The sequence below is a fragment of the Opisthocomus hoazin genome, chromosome 1 (genome assembly GCF_030867145.1).
Source record: "Opisthocomus hoazin isolate bOpiHoa1 chromosome 1, bOpiHoa1.hap1, whole genome shotgun sequence".
Classification (NCBI taxonomy): Eukaryota; Metazoa; Chordata; class Aves; order Opisthocomiformes; family Opisthocomidae; genus Opisthocomus; species Opisthocomus hoazin.
In genome coordinates this window covers 76,347,233-76,366,146 of record NC_134414.1, presented here as the reverse complement: position 1 = coordinate 76,366,146, position 18,914 = coordinate 76,347,233, and the positions used below count along the sequence as shown (strand labels likewise).

General features: G+C 47.4%; 3 protein-coding genes across 6 annotated transcripts in view; 2 read left to right on the top strand and 1 right to left on the bottom strand.

Annotated features, from left to right (window-relative positions):
- Positions 1-6,264, top strand: part of NPAS2 (neuronal PAS domain protein 2) — a 104,028-nt gene extending 97,764 nt beyond the window's left edge. For all 3 annotated transcript variants that reach the window (XM_075426633.1, XM_075426641.1, XM_075426650.1), the window contains 5 exons: positions 441-635; positions 1,595-1,752; positions 2,061-2,153; positions 3,447-3,633; positions 4,794-6,264. In XM_075426633.1, coding sequence (XP_075282748.1) covers positions 441-635; positions 1,595-1,752; positions 2,061-2,153; positions 3,447-3,633; positions 4,794-4,973 — 813 coding nt within the window. In that variant the 3' untranslated portion in view covers positions 4,974-6,264. The remainder of the gene's footprint in view (positions 1-440; positions 636-1,594; positions 1,753-2,060; positions 2,154-3,446; positions 3,634-4,793) is intronic.
- A 2,664-nt stretch (positions 6,265-8,928) lies between these two features.
- On the top strand, positions 8,929-14,380 carry RPL31 (ribosomal protein L31). The gene is made up of 5 exons (XM_075426620.1): positions 8,929-9,017; positions 9,722-9,838; positions 11,421-11,546; positions 13,640-13,752; positions 14,309-14,380. The coding sequence occupies exons 2-5, from the start codon at positions 9,732-9,734 to the stop codon at positions 14,338-14,340; spliced, it is 378 nt and encodes a 125-aa protein (XP_075282735.1). The 5' UTR covers positions 8,929-9,017; positions 9,722-9,731; the 3' UTR covers positions 14,341-14,380.
- Positions 14,381-14,977: 597 nt separating this feature from the next.
- TBC1D8 (TBC1 domain family member 8) overlaps positions 14,978-18,914 on the bottom strand; it is a 52,168-nt gene continuing 48,231 nt past the window's right edge. For both annotated transcript variants that reach the window (XM_075426601.1, XM_075426608.1), the window contains exons 17-20: positions 18,132-18,197; positions 17,420-17,509; positions 17,182-17,282; positions 14,978-15,944 (exon numbers count right to left, since the gene is read on the bottom strand). In XM_075426601.1, coding sequence (XP_075282716.1) covers positions 15,483-15,944; positions 17,182-17,282; positions 17,420-17,509; positions 18,132-18,197 — 719 coding nt within the window. In that variant the 3' untranslated portion in view covers positions 14,978-15,482. The remainder of the gene's footprint in view (positions 15,945-17,181; positions 17,283-17,419; positions 17,510-18,131; positions 18,198-18,914) is intronic.

Here is an 18,914-nt window from a genome sequence, read left to right as displayed (position 1 = left end):
GCAAGGTGTTGAATTTCCAGAGACAAATTCAAAAGCAGCCCTGTCTGAAAGGCAGGCTGATTTTGTTGAACGGAGAAATGAAAGGACTGAAAAGACATGGAGGTACTCTCTTCTCTCTGGTCAGGATGCCCCAGAACACAGTGAATGTACAGGGCACTGCTCTTACGTGGGCTGTGCCTGCCCCACGGAGAGAGGACTTTTACCTTCAGGACACATTTCATGAGCTATGAGTGCACTTGCAGAACAGGAAATCAAGAAACTAGAGACAGCAGAACTGTTAATGTAGGAAAGACAGGTGATTTCCAACTAACAGTAAATGCATAATGAATCCAGAAACGTGATAACTTTATTTTAGAATATATTTTTGGATTTAATGCTGTCACCTTCGTTATCCAAGACAGCTGGGCTATGTAAATAAACCCTCTTCGCTTCTTTTCCAGATGTTCCTACAGCAGCCGACGGTGTCCCTGAGCTTTAGCAATCCTCAGCAGTCAGAGCCGCAACAGCTACAGCAGAGGTCAGGGGCCATTTCTCAGCAGCAGCTCGTCCCCAGTCCTCAACTTCAAGGGCAAATTGCATCTTCGCAAACAGCGAACCAGCAAGCACTGAGAGAAGCAAGCGTGATATCGAGCCAGGTAATCTTTTCTTTGAATAGAGAAGCATTTATATGGAAAGATGACACCGAGCTGTTATCAAGCAAGCAAGTAAAATCATGTCACTCCTGTAAGCATACCTTTGCCTCTCCTTCCCTATTCTCTTACGTAAGTGCAGGCTATATAAAGGGTCTCCCTACAGCATTCACTTTACCTTAAACCCCTTTTTTTAAGACCTCAGCCATGAGGGTTACTTGAGCGGCTGTTTCAGCTTGAAAACCGAGCAGGGGGGCACGCAAAAGGTGTGGATGACTTATTTTTCTTCAGCTGATCGCGAAGGAAACCTGGCAGGCCACACTGGAAACTAGCAGTGGCAGTGGCAGCGGTGTGACCTCTCAAAGTCAGCTGTAGCCCTGCTCGCTCCCGGGACGCAGCCGGACGCCAGCGGCAGGGCGCAGCCCGCTGCCTGCTGCGGTGGCACACGGCTGGGGCGCGCCGGGGTTCGCCTGAGGCCCCCAGGCGGTCGGGGTGACGGATCCCTGCGCCGGGAAATAAGGTTCACCCTCGGTTAGTCGTACCGGAGACCTCCGAAAGCTACTTCGCTCCCGTTCCTGCTCCCTGAGCCCGCGGCGAGCCCGGCCGCGCTGTTCTCTTCAGACCCCTCCGCTGTAGCCGTCAACCGCCTACATACCTGTACCGTAATGACCCCATTACAATAAAAAGTGTATCCGTATTATAAATAGAAAAAAAAAACAAACACCCACTATGTTATTCTTTCATAAGGTTTATACCCATCATCGGGCTTTCCCGGCAGTGCTACTCGCACCTGGCTTGGCTCCTGTGCCTTGGCGGGGTGCCCCGCTCCCCGGGCTCTGCGGGCCGGCAGCGGGCGGGGAGGCCGCGGGGGGGTGCGGGAGCGCTGTCCGGCGCCGCCTCCTGTGCCCTGAGGGCAGCGCCCGGGCGGCCGCGCTCACTCTCGCTCTCTCCCCGCTCTCTTGCAGGCCCCGAAGGCGGCGCGGGGCGCGGAGCCGGCGGCGGGCAGCGGCCGCCCCCCCCGCGGCGCGCCCCCGCCCTTCGCCGCAGCCCCCGCCGCCGGCGGCACCGCGGCGCCCCCTGCCGGCCCGCCCGCCGCCGGCTGCAGCCACGACCAGCAGCTCAGGTACGGCCCGGCCCCGCGCCGGACGGGCGAACCGAAAAACCGGCATTCCGCTACCGAAACGCCCGCCGGCCGCACCGGCAGGAGCAAGGGAAATGGCGCCGTCCCGCCACGCCAGCGCCCGGCCTCTCAGCACGGCGCCCGCGTCACCAGAAAGCGTGGCCTGCAGCGGCCGGGAGCGGAGCTCGGGCCTCCTGCGCTCGGCCTTGTGCCCTGCGCTGCCATAGCGTCCCGTCTCGGTTCTCAGAACGCGGGGTTTGTGTGGTCCTTCCCTTACGGCAGCGTCGCTTTTTCTCTCCCCCCTGTGCCAGGCTGCTGCTCAGCCAGCCCATCCAGCCCATGACGCCCGGGTCCTGCAACGCACGACACCCGTCCGACCTCCGCCTGGCGGGACCCCCGGCCAAGTACGTGACTCGGCAAAGACAGACCATCCGCGTTGCCTCTGAGGGGAAACTGCCTTCTGCAGTGAGATGGCGAAGGATCCGTGAATGTGTTACCGTGCCGAGCCTGCGTCAGGGTCTGCCTGACCCTGCCTGGCCACATCAGGGTCGAAGGAACGACCAGCAGAAAACATCAGTCAGAAAATGCCTTTTTTTTTTCTTAGCTGTTTTTTGTCACTGTACTTAATTACGAACTGCTAAAATCCTAAGGCAGCACGCCATTACTTCAAAAGCAGTTCTGTGTGTCACCTCAGGAATGTAGGTACTCAGTGCTTCTTCTTTAAACGTCACTATTGCTGTTTCAGATTATCTTGGGTTAAACTTTTTAACTTTAAATGAACAGCATTTTAGATCTGCTTTTAAGTAGATCTAAATAAAAGAGGCCCGATTTGCACAGATACCTCTCCCAGTTCACGCAGACGTCCCGGCTCACGGGACCCCTCCTCGGGAGCTCACATCCTGGCACGGGCACCCGAGCCGCAGCGTTCCGGACCAACCCCTAATGTCGAACAGCTGTCGAGCGGACAGGCGCCACGCTGTGATCTCATCCCCCGCTGCAGGATAAACAGAATGAGGCCGGGCTGGTGATAGCCCCGTTGTGGCTTTGCCCACAGATTTCCACAAAACAACACGTATTTGGGTTTCGCGATGCAAACGCAGACTGGCAAGAAGAGCCGAGTATTTTGCTCCTGGCCCATCCCTCACTCCGGATGACTTCTAGAGGCTTCTTCTGTTCCCACAGCGCGGCTCACAGCGATGGGAACCGCTGACCATGCTTGGCAATATGTGTATGAGCAGCTTAAGAAGTAGTCAACCCTAGGCGCCTTCCTGCAAGAGATTACCACCCCACCGGCAGTCGCAGGGGAGCACAGGCAGCAGAACAGGAGGTGCGTTTACTTCTCTCTCGCTGCAGCGCAGCATATGAAGACAGAATCAAAGGCCATTTGGTTTAATGAGCCTGGGATGTGAGTGCTGTGGCTGAGAGAGAAGACGTGCACAAGCCAGAATCCTTAATGAATCTAAAGCGTGGTCTGGATTTTGAGGTGAGATGTGTTCTGCCCTCCGAGTCCAGCTCATGCGCAGGGTGAGGGAAAACGATGCTGTCAGCGGTGCTGTCGTTCATACTAGCAGGTGCCGTGCACTGGAATCCTTTATTAGGAACTATTTATGAAGACTAGGGACTTCCATCCCTATCCTAAGAAAAGTTCTTTGCTTCCAAGAGTTTGTTCTTGACTGTTTTCTTTCTCTCTTCCACAGGTATGCTCAAACCCAACAAATGTTTCAAAGTTTGGAGGTGCAGACTTCCAGCGTGGGCTCTCCAATCGTACTGATGGGACAAGCAGTGTTACACCAAGGGTTCGCCACGACGCCTCCTTCCCAGCCATCCTCTCTGCCACCTATGCAACTCCAGCACCAACAGCATCAGCAACAACGCTACCTGCAGGTAGGGCAGGACGAAGAGGGTGGTGCATAACACGCACACGCGGAGTAGGAAGGGTAGTAAGGCGAAGGGGCTGTGCAAAACGGGGCCCCAGGTTTCAGCGGGAGCCAGATCGTGGCAGGACGGCCATTTGAGAGACACTGAAATGCGCGAGACACTGATAGAGTGCCGTGCACCCTTCCACCGTAGCAAGGGAGCAGGGAGAACAGTCAGAATATTTAAAAGGAAATTACTAATTCTGTACATTGGAAACATAATCAGATTATCCTGGATATAATTAAAGTGTATTTCTAGACAGAGAAAATTGCTGCCTTAGGATTTATTCTGTACTCTTTATTCAGCATAGAAGTTGCTTAGTTTACAAGTCAAAAGATGATTTTTAATTGCCAGCATCAACATAAAATGAGATCTGGACCAGATATCTGGATCCCTTCAGTAAAATAACATATTTCCTCAACTCCACAAGGCAAAGAAGATAAATTGGAGCAAAAGGCCTGGAAGAACCAGGTGATTTGGAGATGTAAAAATACTTTTTTTTTTTTACCTGATTCAACACATATTGAAGTAAAGGGGAAGGGGGAAAATGGGGTGTCTCAGTATTAACTCAAAAGGAGCTGAACTCAGCTATAACAGCTGATCACATCCCACTGGAATCGTTGAAAGAGTATCATCAACCTCAAATGATTAAACTCTTGTTACTGAAACGAAATCCTTATCATAGCTGAGTATTAATGAAAAAACATGGCAGATACTGTTCCCAGTAAAAGCATCTGCAAAATTCACATCAACTTCACCACTGCAAGGCCACACCCTACTGTAAATTCACAAAAAGGAAGGGCTAGAAGGGACAGCATGAGGTACACTAGGATCCCCTCTCTCATTTCTGTTTAATTTCTAGCATCCGTGTCATTTCTGACACATTTGCCCACCCTGTTGCTAAACAGGCTTTTCAGGATAATCTGCAAATTGTAATTGTAAAATGTTCTTAGCTGCAACTTACGTCCATTCCTTGTAGCACTAGGTGAGCTAACCTCATGCCAGACAGCCCCAGAAATAAAAGCCAGCAAACTAGTTAGTATTTTTAAGCACACTCTACACTGAGGCCGAAGAGCTTTAACACGTGAAAGAATCGAACACCACGACGAATTTTATTTTATCTGTAGGTGCAAACACCAAGTTCTTTGCACAACGAGCAGCCCGATTCTTTGCTCCTGCCGTCTTACTCGCCACAGCAAGGAAATATGGGGTATCATCAGACACAGCAGCAGCAGCAGCAACAACTAACGTCAAGAAGAAGCAATAGCTTATCAGAATCATCCAATTTACCACAGCCACTGCGATAAGTCCCACCAGCACAATCAATGCACGATTAGCTTTAACCAACGGGCACACGGGGCAGAAGAGAATGACTTTGTACTTACTGTTTTGGCTTTTGCACAAGCATTTCTTTCAAAGCTCTATGACAGAAGTACGCCACAGAGTGCAGGCTGCCACAGACAGTGCACTTACGGCACGCTGGATTCAGTTTGCGCTGTCTCGTGAGCACAGCATTTACTGACAGAGCAAAAAAAAGAAAAGGAACACTATCCTGTGCAGCCTCCGTCATCACCGGGTGCACGGGAGGAGGCGTTCAGTCTTGGCGTGTCGCTCTGACAGCTATCTGGCAATTCCAAAAGACTGTCGACAGACTCGTGAGGTACTTGGCCTTCACTGTTTCAGTTCTTCTTCTGTGTATGAAAAGCACTGCGTCAAAGGTCTATTGAGGAGAGAGCAAGAGATTATTTTTATTATGATTATTGTTATTATTTTGCACAACTGCACAGAGGACAAAACCTAGGCACTTTCTGTAAAGAGAAATTTGTTTCCTTATTCTCATGGCCAAATTAGCACATCCAATGGAGAAGAAAGCCCAGTCATTGGTGAAGATGGTCTACAGCTCATAACCCTTGATTTAGAAGCTGAAAAGTATTACGCAGCTTACCCTAACTGTTCTTCATGACTAGAAACACACAAACCACAACCCACAGTGGACTGTTTTCTATCCGAATTGTGATTGCAAAGGAGAACTCAAATTGTAAGCACAATCATGCAACTCTCCAGTAGTACGACACGGATCCTTCTTCAAACTAACTCACCCACTGCAAGTCTCTGAGAAATATGCACTGTGTTTTGGCCCACTGACTCGGGATGCTGCAGACTATTACATATCTCTTTCATTGTAACATTTAGGATTGAATTTTCCTTTGGGGGGAAAAAAGAAGAAATGCACTTTTCGCTTTTTTTGTATGTTTTCTGTTGATATGTTTCTAAGAAAGATTTTATGTAATTATTAAATAAAAAGTAGTGTATTGTACAGCCGTTGTAATAATGACCTATTTCTATATAAAATAAAATTATATGGAATTATGTGGAAATTATTTTGTATATGAAATATCAACTCATTTCACAAGTATAAAGATTGTGCTTGTGCTTTTTTGTGAGTGGGTATTTTGTAATAAACTAATGAATTAGAAATGTTTTTGTGAAGGGAACTACTGTTTCATGCTATATACAACTCAAACCATTATTTTTTTCCATTGATGATGGACAGTTGTCTTTATTTGTAGAATAAAATAAAATAGCCAAAAGGCTTTATTGCAGGACTTGCACACATTTTCCTGTGGCTGTTCAACTATGTGATTCACTTCAGGTTGTTAATATTAGCTGTAGCCTTGCAAGGTGCTTGGCACCCAGTTAGCAAAAGCGAGCTGTCATCCTATGGGACCTTCCTCATGGCACAGATGACGAGAATGATAGCTCAGGAAGTTATATTAGCTGCTAGCCAAGGCAGCTCATTTTAAGCTATCTTAGAACTTTAAAAAGACCTCAGGTAGCTCTGTACTTCCAAGCAAGCAGTTTTAGATTAGGACAAAATAGATGATTTAAAGAATGGTTTGACCCAGCACACACCAGGGCTTTGACCCATGTCCAGCCTCAAAGTTTTAAGACATTGCTGTCCTGAGATTCGTGATGCAGCTCTGCTGGAATTGCTACCGTGCCTATACTGCAGACAGTGTAGTTCCCACTTTTACATTCTCGTGCAGAGTCTTCTTCATGTTCAATTCAAATTGACTACAGGATGGAGCAGCCCAGCTACAGGTCTGCTTTCCCTCTGCTGACTCCACTGCAGGAGCAGCAACCTCCAACACAGAACAAGGTCGACAGCTGAACACTGTAACGTTGTCACTCACCACGACGAGACTGAAAGGGGATGGCCCTCAGGGCAGCTTGCAGCCACCCGAGCCAGCGTTAGCTTCGTAAGAGCACAGACCACGCTGCCCTCCCCGCCCTCCAGTACCAAAGATCACATCACAGGGGCCCACGCGTTCCGCTCTGGTTTCTATGCCGTAGAGGAACATCGGAGATAACTGTCCTGGGACCTGGAAAAGCTAAAAGTAAACTGTCAGAAAAGTAAAAAAGGTTCATTTGCCCCGAGTTCTCAAAAGCCTTCTGAAAAAGCTAAAAAGCTCCTGGAGAAAACCCACTGGCAAAATGACCCTGCTGCTTCCACAGCAAGACTGGCGGCTAGGACTGATCAGTGCAGGTGTATTTCAGTCCATATGATCCCTTTGTTTTACTTCATTGAAGGAAGATGAGGGAATCAAGTATCTGGTCTCTGAAAAGTGTTCAGAGATCAGATCTGGTCTCTAAGAAAGTGGTGTTTTCACTGCTAACTTTAGGTGCCAGTCTGAGTTAGCCTGCTCATCGATAAATTCTTGCATTCGGTGAAGCAAGAGTGACCCCATCAGATGAAGATTAAAGAGCTAAACCTTACGGTGCTTTCATCTGATGTCTGAAGGAACCTCTCTCTGCCCATTAACTACAGACAAACCTTAGCAAAGGCCATTCGGGTAAATTAGAGGCTAACTACATAAATGCCACCCTCTCCTGTAAGGGCTTACTCTGGGAAAGGGAAGGGGAAATTTGTTTGTAGGCCACAAAGTTCTTGCAGGAAAGAGGTAATGAAGGAACGTAAGCACCTCAGAGGAAATACCTGCAGAAGAAGCACTTGATGGATCTCAACTGCTATGACGGAAGTCACAGGAAAAGAGAAAATTCCCTTAAGAATTTTAGTCTCAGAGACAGTTCCAATACACTCAGTCCTCTCCGGATTGCCAGTGGGTATGTCCAAACCAAGCTCAGCCTCAGTGCAAACACTTATCTTTCTAAAACCAGCAGTACTGTAAGCTGTTAACAGGGAGAAGCTGTAATTGAAGTGAGGGTGACTTCTCACAAGCTGGCTTATTATATTGTCTGGAAGGATACAGGGCACTTGCAAGAAGAGATTCACGTCAATACCAGGCGTTTCACGCTCCATCTCATTTCTCCCCCCCCATACACTCGTTCTGGTTTTGGATTATCGTCCTTACTCCCTGTTGCACCTCCACGCAGCACCAGCCCCCTGCACAGAGCTGGGCGGTTGCTCGTTATAGCCGAGACCCAGCTTGTTCCGACACCATCGCTCAGCCTGGGTCACGGCTCCAGGGGGAGCACATGGCCCCACGTTGCCTTATCACAGAATCATTAAAGATGGAAAAGACCACTAAGATCATAAAGTCCAACCGTCAACCCAACACCACCATGCCTGCTAAACCATGTCCTGAAGTGCCACATCTACATGTTTTTTGAACACCCCCAGGGATGGTGACTCCACCACTTCTGTGGACAGCCTGTTCCAGTGCTTTACAACTCTTTCAGTAAAGAAATTTTTCCTAATATCCAGTCTAAACCTCCCCTGATGCAACTTGAGGCCATTGCCTCTCGTCCTATCGCTGGTTACCTGGGAGAAGAGACCAACACCCCCCTCACTACAGCCTCTTTTCAGGTAGTTGTAGAGAGCAATGAGGTCCCCCCTCGGCCACCTCTTCTCCAGACCAAGGCCCTTCTGCCTCAGCAGCGGGGGCGGCAGCCCCGAACAGGGCATCCCGCTTGCTAGGAGCCGAGCCCCGCAGAGCGGCCGGTCTGACGGACAGGCCCCCAGCCGGGGGCGGCCCGGGAGCGGCCGGCCCCTCACTCCAGTTTCCGACCCCTGCCTCGGGCCGGCGGCTGCAACCTGCGCCAGAGGCAACTCTCCGGCCGACCAGCGGCCGGGGCGGCAGAGCCCGGGGCTGCTCCCTGCACGGCCAGCGGCCCCTCACGGGGAAGCGGCAGCAGTACCCGAGCTCCGCCCCGCCGCTCACCGGTACCGCTAGCCGGGCGCCGCCCCCCCCAGGCCTCCCGCGCATGCGCGCCGCCGCCTGACCGAGCCCCTCCCTGCGCAGGCGCAGCCGGCCCCCACGCGCGTCCCGGAAGGGCTCCTCGCTCCCAGAGTGCCTCGCGCGCTCCTTTCCGGCCTGTGCCCGGGCAGGGTGAGTGGCAGACGTTGGGGGCGCCTGCCGAATCCGTCTCCATCCGCCAGGCAGACCCCCGCGGCGGGGGCGTCCTTGGCCTGGCCCGGCGCGGGGGGCGGCCCGGCGCGGGGGGCACCGGGTGGTTCCTCTCGGCGGGCCCGCGTTCGGCGGGATCGGGGCCCGTCTCCCTGCTCCCCCAGGCCTGCGCTGAGCCGGGCAGGGCGCAGGCCCAAGGGGACTTGTGGGCTACTGGGGGGGGGTTACGGCCCGTGCTGGGACTTGGGGAGGGAGGAGGAAGCCGTCAGTCCCCAGAAGGAGCTTCTCTGGCACCGTCATCTTCCGTGCGGGACGGGCCGAGCTGTCTTCCGTGGTCGCCTTAAAGAAGGAAGGGGCTTGGACATACAGAAGCGGGACGGGGTGGCTTTCAGGGCGCTTGGGGCTGGCCAGGAGCCCGGTCGTCCTGGGAAATGGGCGAAGAGTCTCAGATGTGTGTTACCCCGCTGTCAGGGGGATGGGAGTAAAGCATTGGTGATGCTGAAAGTTGCTGCTTAAAATCTGCAGCTAGTGCGACGCCAGGGGATGCATTGGTCTTAAATAAGTCTCTGAATGTGGGAGTTGTGTGGCTTGTACAGAGCTGGGGACGATGGGAGTAGGGAAGGTGACAGGGAAAAAGTCTGAGGGAGGTTGGGTCTGCGTTTGACGCCTGCATGGATGCTTTTCAGCGTTGCTCCGATGGCTCCTGCAAAGAAAGGTGGCGAGAAGAAGAAGGGACGCTCTGCCATCAATGAGGTGGTAACGAGGGAATATACCATCAACATTCACAAGCGGATCCATGGCGTGTAAGTTCTTTTTTGTCAAGTGAAATTTGTGTTACTTATAGTGGCATTTGGAAGTGGGTTCGGTAGGTTTTGAATGGCAGAGAAGGACAGTCTGTACCGGTGCTAAAATGTGATAAACCTTTTAGTCCCCTGTGTGACGGTTGTGTCCCAGGGAAGCAGCTCTGTGCCTGCGCAGACCTGTATGTGCAGGTGGCTTTCAGGAACACGCTTCTTTATTTTTTTTTTTGTGAGTGTGTCTGGACGTAATTTGAAGTTCGAGCTATTTAACCCTGTGCACAGGTCGTCATTCTTTCCCCAGCGAAGTTTAAAATTTAGCCCACTGTAGTAAGTTTTAGTGATTAAATATTGTTGTCATTGGCTCCGTGCTTATCACTCAGTTGTGTGTGGTGTAAATTGAAGTATGATTTGAGTTAAACAACATCAGTTGTGTGTCAATGCAAGTAACTTTTTATCTGACAAAATGTTGAACCTCATACAACTACTGTAGTAGTAAAGTGCTTGGGAGGACTTGCTGACAAACTGCATCTCCCTGATTCTCTCTGTATGTGTATGGCTGCAGTCATGTGGAAGAAAACTATATCAGAATCAAAACAGTTGGTGACATTACTGAACTTAACTTAGGAGACAAAGGAAACAGTGGACTACTGCACAACTATGGGTGAGGGTTCGAGGCAGTGGTACCTTTAAATGGAATAAAGATGTTGTGGCCTTGGCTGTTGATTGTTTATGGCAGTTCAGTCTGTTCTTAATGATGATGATCCTGCTATCCTCTTTTTAGACATGAAGCACTGGGGATGAAGTACTTCTTGTGTAGGGCTAGTCTCACTCGCAGTCACTCACCCACTCCTGATTTCTAGTGTTAAATATCAACAGAAGTGTGCAAATAATACTAAATATTTGCAGTGTGGGACCTCAGACGCTGCTGACACTAGTCGCATGTCACAGGTTGAGTGTAATACATGCGGCGAAGCACTCACAGCGCAGCTGTTGCCTGCAGTGCACATGCCCAGTCGTGCAGAATCTGTCCATACTGTGCATGAGACAAGCGCTACTTGTAAAAACCAGTTCCAGTGGTGGTGTTGGTGCAGTCCTGCTAACGTTAAGGAAGTAACTGTCAAATACTGTTTAGCAGGAGCTGTTCCTCAGAATAGCATCATTGTTGTTCTTCTGCTGATTATTTCAATACCGGTACAGTTCTGTGGAGTTTGTACGACTACTGTTGCACTGCTTTTCTCATAGGCCTTTTATTCAGAGTGTTTGTGAGAGCTCTGATCTTTTCGTTAATACTGCGATAAGTTTTAATGTCAGCGTTTTAGAAATAAGAGTTAAGATCTAGAAGATCTTGCGGTTGCAACATTTTACTGAAATTATTCTACGTAAGGCTATGTGGTTTCTATTAGGATAGACATCAAGGTTAGCAGCTACCTACCAGAGCAGAGGTCTGGCCGTGCTATTGAACTGCTGTTTGAACACAGTCCTTTCCATGTTATGTTTAGAAAACATCAGTGGTTGAATGCTGCAACAAGTGTCCAATGCTGACAGTTTCCTGAAGTTGGAGGAATGGCTCTTGTTTTTGTCCTAGGGGCTTCAAGAAACGAGCACCGCGTGCTGTCAAGGAAATCCGTAAATTTGCCATGAAGGAAATGGGTACTCCTGACGTTCGCATTGACACCAGATTGAACAAAGCCGTCTGGGCTAAAGGAATAAGGTAGGTTTCTGCAACTTCCCTGACTGGGTGAGGAAGAACCTTGTAACTGAGAGTGTGGAGGTGCAGGACTTGGAGAGGTAGAAAAATTTGTATCCTGGCAGTACTTATGTTTTCATTGCAAATACTTCCTTTCTTGTGATGTGCATGCCAAGCTAATCTTTCTATCACCTCTGTGTTCTGGTCAGCTCCCTCAGCGTACTTGTAGCAAAGCATTGGTGAACTCTGGAGTTGAAAGAACTTTGTTCTACTTCTAATAAGAATAAAGCAAAGGAAAGAAGGAATGCGGGTTTGGGGCGGGGTGGAGGATTGGGATATTGCAATACTGTAGTACCCCCATCCCTATCGTAGCAGAGTTTCTAGAAACACGGCTTTTAGTGCTACGTGCAGTCCCAGGCTAAGTACCGGGGGTTTGTGTCGTGTCTGAACAGGGTTAGGTTTTGAAGCATGCTGAATTGATAAACGTTACAGAAAGAAATAATGAGGTGTGTTTTAAATAGGGCCATTAATCTTGTTGTGAAAGTACATATAGTTTGGGTGCCGAAAAATTACAACTTCTGTTAAATAGCTGCTACAGAGGCAGCCGATGTGGCGTTGGTGTGAAGATGGTCCAAAGGGATTCCTGTGAGGAGTGGGACCTCTTACACCATAATAAAAGGTTGACTGGTAGGAATTTATACTGTGAGTGATACACTGGATATGCGTGAACCCTTGTTTTAAACCATGTCTTCTAGGAATTAGATTCCCGAGTCCAGCCTATGACGTATTTACAGTCCTTTACCTGGGGTTGTGTGCTTAGGCCAACCCTTCCTTCAAAGACAGAGTGGGAAGATGGGACAAAGTTACTGGGTCTTCTGGCAGGGTTTCTCTGTCCTTCCTGTTGAGCTGTTCCAGTTCACGTCCAGTGAAGAAACAGCCACTGAGCCAGGTGACAGCGTAACTTCAGAGCTTAGTAGTGAGGCTACTAACCAATACTTGCTTAACCAAGACAAAATTAACTGTGGAGCAGGGAGTCATCACATCTGTCTTTACAGCATGAGTTTCATTGCAGTTTCCACTAGTTAGAATGGATGATATATGCAAAGCAACGTACCTTCCTTTGGAAGGATCAGGATGGGCTAAAATCACCGTGTCAGCTAGTGTGATAGTCAATGATCCATGTGAAGTAGTGAAAAATGCTTTTGACTTGTTTCAAGAAGGGAGTGAATCGAAGCAAGGTCTGTGTCTTACTTACTGTCTCCATCTGATTTAGTAAGTCTGCTCTCAGAGTGTCCAGCAGGGAGGAAGTCCCTTCTTGTATTCTGTGGAGCAAAGTACTCTGAGCAGGAGTTTCCCAAAATCCTGAGTTCGACGTGGGAGGTTACTTGAAAAATGGTGTGGACAGTTAATTTTGTGCCTTCCCTCAGCAGCATATTTTGGGCAGCATTAGGGGAGGACATTAAGCTGTGACTTGCCTATTATATAAACAAAATCACGTAAGCAATTTAGCTGTAGTTCCATGAGCTTTGCGAGGAAGAAATGTTGATGAATTGTATGCCCATAAACAAGATCTTGTTCAGGTCTAATGCCCGCTAGAATTTCCCCATGACTTCTGGAAACAGATTGGGCAGTACTCTGACTCTTGACAGGGGCCTCAGGCTTTCAGAGCAGATTGTTGTTTGTTGTTTTTTTTTTCCTCACTGTTTCTTATTTGAGTAAGAAAAGCTTGTTAGTAACACCTGCTTGCTGATCATATTCACGCTGTGCTTCATGATGATTTTCATAGTGTATTTCCCCGATCAGTAGTGGACTGATGGTGCACTTCTGACTTCATGCTCCCACTGGATTATGTATTCATCTTATTGAAGGCTCACTTTAACAAAACAAAACTCTCCGCTAAGGCAAACAGTACAGTCTCTAAGGTACAGGATTTCGCTTGTTATGATGCTGAGATAGAAAAAGAATTGACTCATCACCTCTTCGCACAGATAGGCAAAGCTTGAGAATCTGGGGGGAGGGGAGGATAGTAACCATGGAGCAGAGAACTTTTCTTTTCTATGAATTAACATGTTCCAGTACCTATTTTACTGAAAATTAATCTGTCGTCTTCATTTTAGGAATGTTCCTTACCGTATCCGTGTGCGTTTGTCCAGAAAGCGCAATGAGGATGAAGATTCGCCAAACAAGCTATACACGCTGGTTACCTACGTACCAGTGACAACATTCAAAGGTGAGGCTGCGTGCCATCTCTTCCTCCGTCCCATGTCTTTCTGAACAAGTAGCAAAGTGGGACAGCTCCTGCTGCAATGGAAAATTCAGATGAAAAGCACGCTGAAGGGGTCAGACTGCTGGCTTAAATGAGCTCTGCTGTAGAGAGCAGGGCTGCTGGCTTGCCTGATCAGCACTAAAAAGCAAATACAGAATTTAGTGGAATAATCCTGTAAATTTTTAGAGAATAAAAACCACTGGCCATAGTTGTTAGGGCAGTTTAAGGTTTGTGTTTTCCTATATAAAGTATGTCCTCTGATGTCAAAAGCTCAATCAAGCAGGTTGAGCCTTTTACGGTTGTCACCTGAGGAGTATCTTATTTGCAGAATTGATTTAACATGAAGTTTTTGTTTTAACTTTTGGTGAAATACTTGCCTATATAGTTTGCTCTTCCAGAAGCAGAGCAGCAAACTAACTTTGAAACTGTAGGTGCGCTTTCTTGTGAATATACGTATATTACATGTACGTAAAGGGGACTGTCCTAGTAATAGGTGGTGATACAGTTTCTTGTTTTGCAGGTCTACAGACTGTCAATGTGGATGAAAATTAAGCTTATTTTCATTACAATAAAAGGACAAAAAGAAAGTTTACTCCTAAGTTTTTTTTTTTGTATTGTCCAGTCTCTTCAAGCTCTCCTCCATGAAGTGTTGGATTGAACAGATGACAGAGTGTTAAAGGATCTTGTTTTCTTTGGGCTTGTACATAATGGTGTAATTTTCTTAATTAAAGATACGGTAGACTCCTGTTACATGTGAATGGAATAAGGGAGATGCCAATGTTCCTATGTGAGTGGCGAAGTCCTAGTGTTCTTGTTTTGTTCCTATGGGAATAAAGAGCCACTACACAGGTGTTTCAAATTAAGACCAAGTGTGTTTTAAAAAAACAGAAAAATGCTGCCACCCCCCAAAGAAACCCGAAACAACTCCCCAAACTGTTAGATCAATATTTCATCTATGTCATCTCGTGTGGATGAAGTAAACTCCTGGTATCTGGCCCCCCTTGGTCTCCTCGGCGGAATCAGTAGGCTTCTCCCAAGCAGGTCTGTGCACTACACTGAAAGGTGGGGTTCTGTTCTGAGAGTGAATTAATTGTGAGTGCGCTAGCTCAGGGAATTTGTTTAATGAAGTAGGGACTGAAAGCACTTACCGCCCATAAATCAATCAATACTGTCAGTGCAAGTCTAGTACAAAAAGGGTTTATTGAAAAGTGCATGTTTTCACAGACCAACATCAGAAGCACAGTCCATGTACACTTAACATTTCAGCAAGACATACAAATTGGAATACAATCAAATATATTAAAATAGTTTCAATTACCAGCATTGAAACAGTTTTCAGTATTAGTGCAAAAAAGGCAACCCAAACAAACTGCGGACAGTAGCTGAGAAGTGTTTTCCCCTGTTTTAAAAAAAAAAAAAAAAGGGACAACTGGAGCCAGCCTCTGCTCTCCCTGTGCGGAAGAGGGCTTCGGTGTCTTCACACTGTAGACAGATGTTTCCTTTTACATTCAAAACAAGAACATAATTAATAAATCAGTGGCACAAAACAAACGTACACACCCTTAGCTTTTAAAGCTCTTAAACTGAAAACCACAGACCAACAATTTCTTTATCAGAAGTCCACTGCTAACTGAAAGCCTCTTACAGTAGGTGCTTTGGCGTAATTTCAGTGCATTTCATTTTTGATGGATTTGCTACTGCTGTGTGTTTACCTTTGCGTGTTCGCCCCGTGAGTGGCAGCTCATTCCATTTGTTTTGAGACTGTACTGATTCAGCTTTGCATTCTCGAGTTTTGGCTTCAGTTCCAAGGGTTTTTCAAAGAAGTTAACTAATGACTGCTCAGTCAAGAGGGATGCTAAAATATGTTCAAAAGAGACAGTCCAGTCCACTTCAGGCACAGGTGAAGGCTGAGAGTCTTTGTGAGGGGTCTTCACAGTGTCAGTAAAAACGGCATCCTGCTCCAACGCAGAGGCCTCGGGCTGCAAGTCCTCCATGAACTCGTCCGAGCCGCTCCCCAGGCTGATGCTTCTTTGTCCTACTTCTCCGATCTGCAGTAACAGTGTGGTCACAGTGGCAATGGCTTGATACAGGTCGTTCTCCTCTGGATCTTCATGGAACATGCTGTACAAGGTTTTGCAGAACTGAATGAATTCCCTCTGTAGAGGATGAAAAACCAAAATCAAACAGCTGAACAGCCACGCTATGGGTAACCGCAGGAGTCGGGCGAGGGCACAGTACTGCAAAGGAAGGCAGAGTGCTGCCTACAGACTGCAGCGTTCACAACTCCTGCCTTCATTTTAAAAAACGTTAGCAAAGGGATTTCAGCCCACCCACTGATGCCAGGAAACCGTGGTGCTGCAGATCAAAAAGGGAACAAAGCAGAAAAGTATTTTGCAGCCTTGACGGAGGAGATCAGGACCTCCCAGCTGGCCAAAGGGCAAGTGAGACAGAAGGCAAGGGGCACAGTCTGTTACTGGTGGGAAACTGGTGGCTATTACGCAGAGCGAACTGCAACCAAAGTAGCCGTCTGCAGACACGCAAGCAACTTCTCTTCTGCTGCTTCTCTCCCATCTTTCCCCAGCTCTTCTACTAATAAAATTCAGACGTTTCCCCTGCGCAACCCCCTTCTCTCCTTCCTTCCCTCACTCACCCACCACACACGATTCCCAGGCTATGCGAGGGTGTTTCCATACACTATGACAAAATTTGTGAGCCCTCGAGTTTCATACGCTCACAGGATGGGCAATTCAGGGTGGAGGGACCTGAGCAGTTCCATCAAGCGATGCCTTTGTGAGTGATTATGTTGGCCTGCTGAGCTGAAAGGCGAGGTACATACCAGGAATTTAGAACTTTCTTTAGCAAACGCGAGCACAGAAGGAACTCTGGGTGTAGCCCCATCTATCTTTGTATATCCGTACGTTTGTTTTACTAATGCAGGACCCTATTCCCTCCGGTAGGTTTCCTCACGCCAACAGCATTCACAGAGCTCTGCTGGCACTGGGGAGGAGACAGCAAGCTGCTGAGGGCCTTCAGCTGTCTGTCTTAATGCACTTCTAGTCAGCGTTTGGCTGTGACGGGGCAAGTCCCAGCTGGTGACGGACTAAGCAGTTACTGGTTTGGCGGAGAGGAGGTCAGGGAAGGCAGAACAGCAACGCGCATTCTCAGGAATTCTCTGGGCTTGGCAGCAGGGCGTTTTCCAGACGGAATGCACCTGTTTTCCGGCCTGTTAGGCTGCAGGTGAGGGAGCCCAGTCCTTGATATCTAAAGGACTGAATCTAAGCTCAGGCTTAAGTTACCTTTTCTCAGAAAGAGCTAAGCTGTTGTGTTTAGTCATTTCATTTCTGAGTACTCTCCGCTTCTTTAAAAACAGACTATAGCCCCTCGTATACATACCTGGCTCATTTTTGGCAATTCTTTTTCAGTTTTAGTATCCTTTTCTTTGGCTAGATCCCTCAGCATCTGCTTCAACTGCTTTTGGTAATCTACTGCATCACCTTTTTTGGGACAGACAAAAAAAGGAGAACTAGTTTTCAAGTCGCTGGACTACACTGACATTTCAAAATAAAACAGAGTGGAGATAATGGAGTTGGCTATCTCATGCCCTCACATCAGAGAGCCATTCTGGACATACCATTTGCTTTTCCAATGACTAGCGGTCTTGAAGTTGACAGCAAAGGATTCTTTAACGGTGACTGGCTGTCTCGTTCATCTTCTGTGAGAGCTGGCCAAAAAAAGTGAAAAAATGTAACGATTAATCCTTCCAATGCTGCATAGTGGTTATTTATGCTTTTAACATTTACATATTTGAAGAAAGCAAAATAATTGGGCAAAGATGTTTTTAAACAGTACTTCTTCAAATATACCGTAAATTATGTTACTGTAAGTAAGACTGGTGCTGCAGTGAGAGAGTTGGAAGTTTGCCAAGGGTGGCACATTTAAGTAAAAACTTTGCACAGAGAAACCAGCACAGAATTTTGTCACCTAATCAGAACTGGATCAAGATGTGATGAGGAGATTTCTACTGTACGTGGAGCACCAGCGATCCAGAAATGTTATTCCAGGACAATATTTTGTCTGGAAGTAACCATATAATTGACTTCAAAAGGTCTCTGAATGCAGCAGATGTGAGCCTTAACATTGTACATCTACAAGTTTCACCTAAAAAGTGTTTGACTGGAGCAAATTTTAAACTGCAGCAAGCCTAACTACAAACGCAAATCCTATATGCTCCCAGGTGAATGAAGGAAGCAAGACAGGGCTCTTCAGTAAGCAGCCTTTTCCCAAAAGCTTTAAGCAAGAGTTTCAAGCAAACTGAGGTATTCACCCCCTGTCACATTTCTTACCAGGTGGGATATGCAGCTTATATAGTAACTTTATCTTTTCATTCATTTCTCCGTTATACATAACATCTGCAAGAAAAAAAAAAAAAAAAGAACATGAAGGAAGCGGACCAGAGCATTTACTTCCACAGTTTAAAATAAATCATGCATCTCTGTTCACAAAGGAGAATTGTTTGCGTGGACAATACATGAAAACATATGGCCAAGATATTACACTGAAATATTTTACGTTGTGCCTGTCCATCAGGAACAGCAGGGGAGAGCCATCTGGTTTGGCCTTTGTTCGTGTAAAATAGACTGGGAGTACCTAACCCTGTGGAGCTTCAGCATAGTTTAAAAATACCAAGCAGAATGGCAGGGCTGTTTGCTGCCACAGATTAACGGGACTGTGAGAGGTGAGAGACTGAAAACTCCCTTTGGGGCCATCACGTTCTTAATATTTTTCCCCTTCAGCCCTTACTGCTGTTCTGTAGCATAAGCCCAAAAGAGGTAACTACTTCACATGTAACATAATTCCTATTTTCAATGACCAGTAGAAATGAGATTCTAAACTTTCAAATGCACTGAAATACTGTGACGAACTTTTAAAAGTTGTATCCCTCTAAGACTGAAAACCATGTAACAATATAATACAGGTTGGCTTCTTTCACATAAAAAAAATTCGAGAAAGCTTAAGTGATGAGAATCTGGATTTACTGATTTTTACTGAAGCTCTGAACATTGATTCATGTTTTTTCACTTGGGGCCAGGGCAACAGGTGAGATGGGGCGGGCAGCCTCCTCCCAT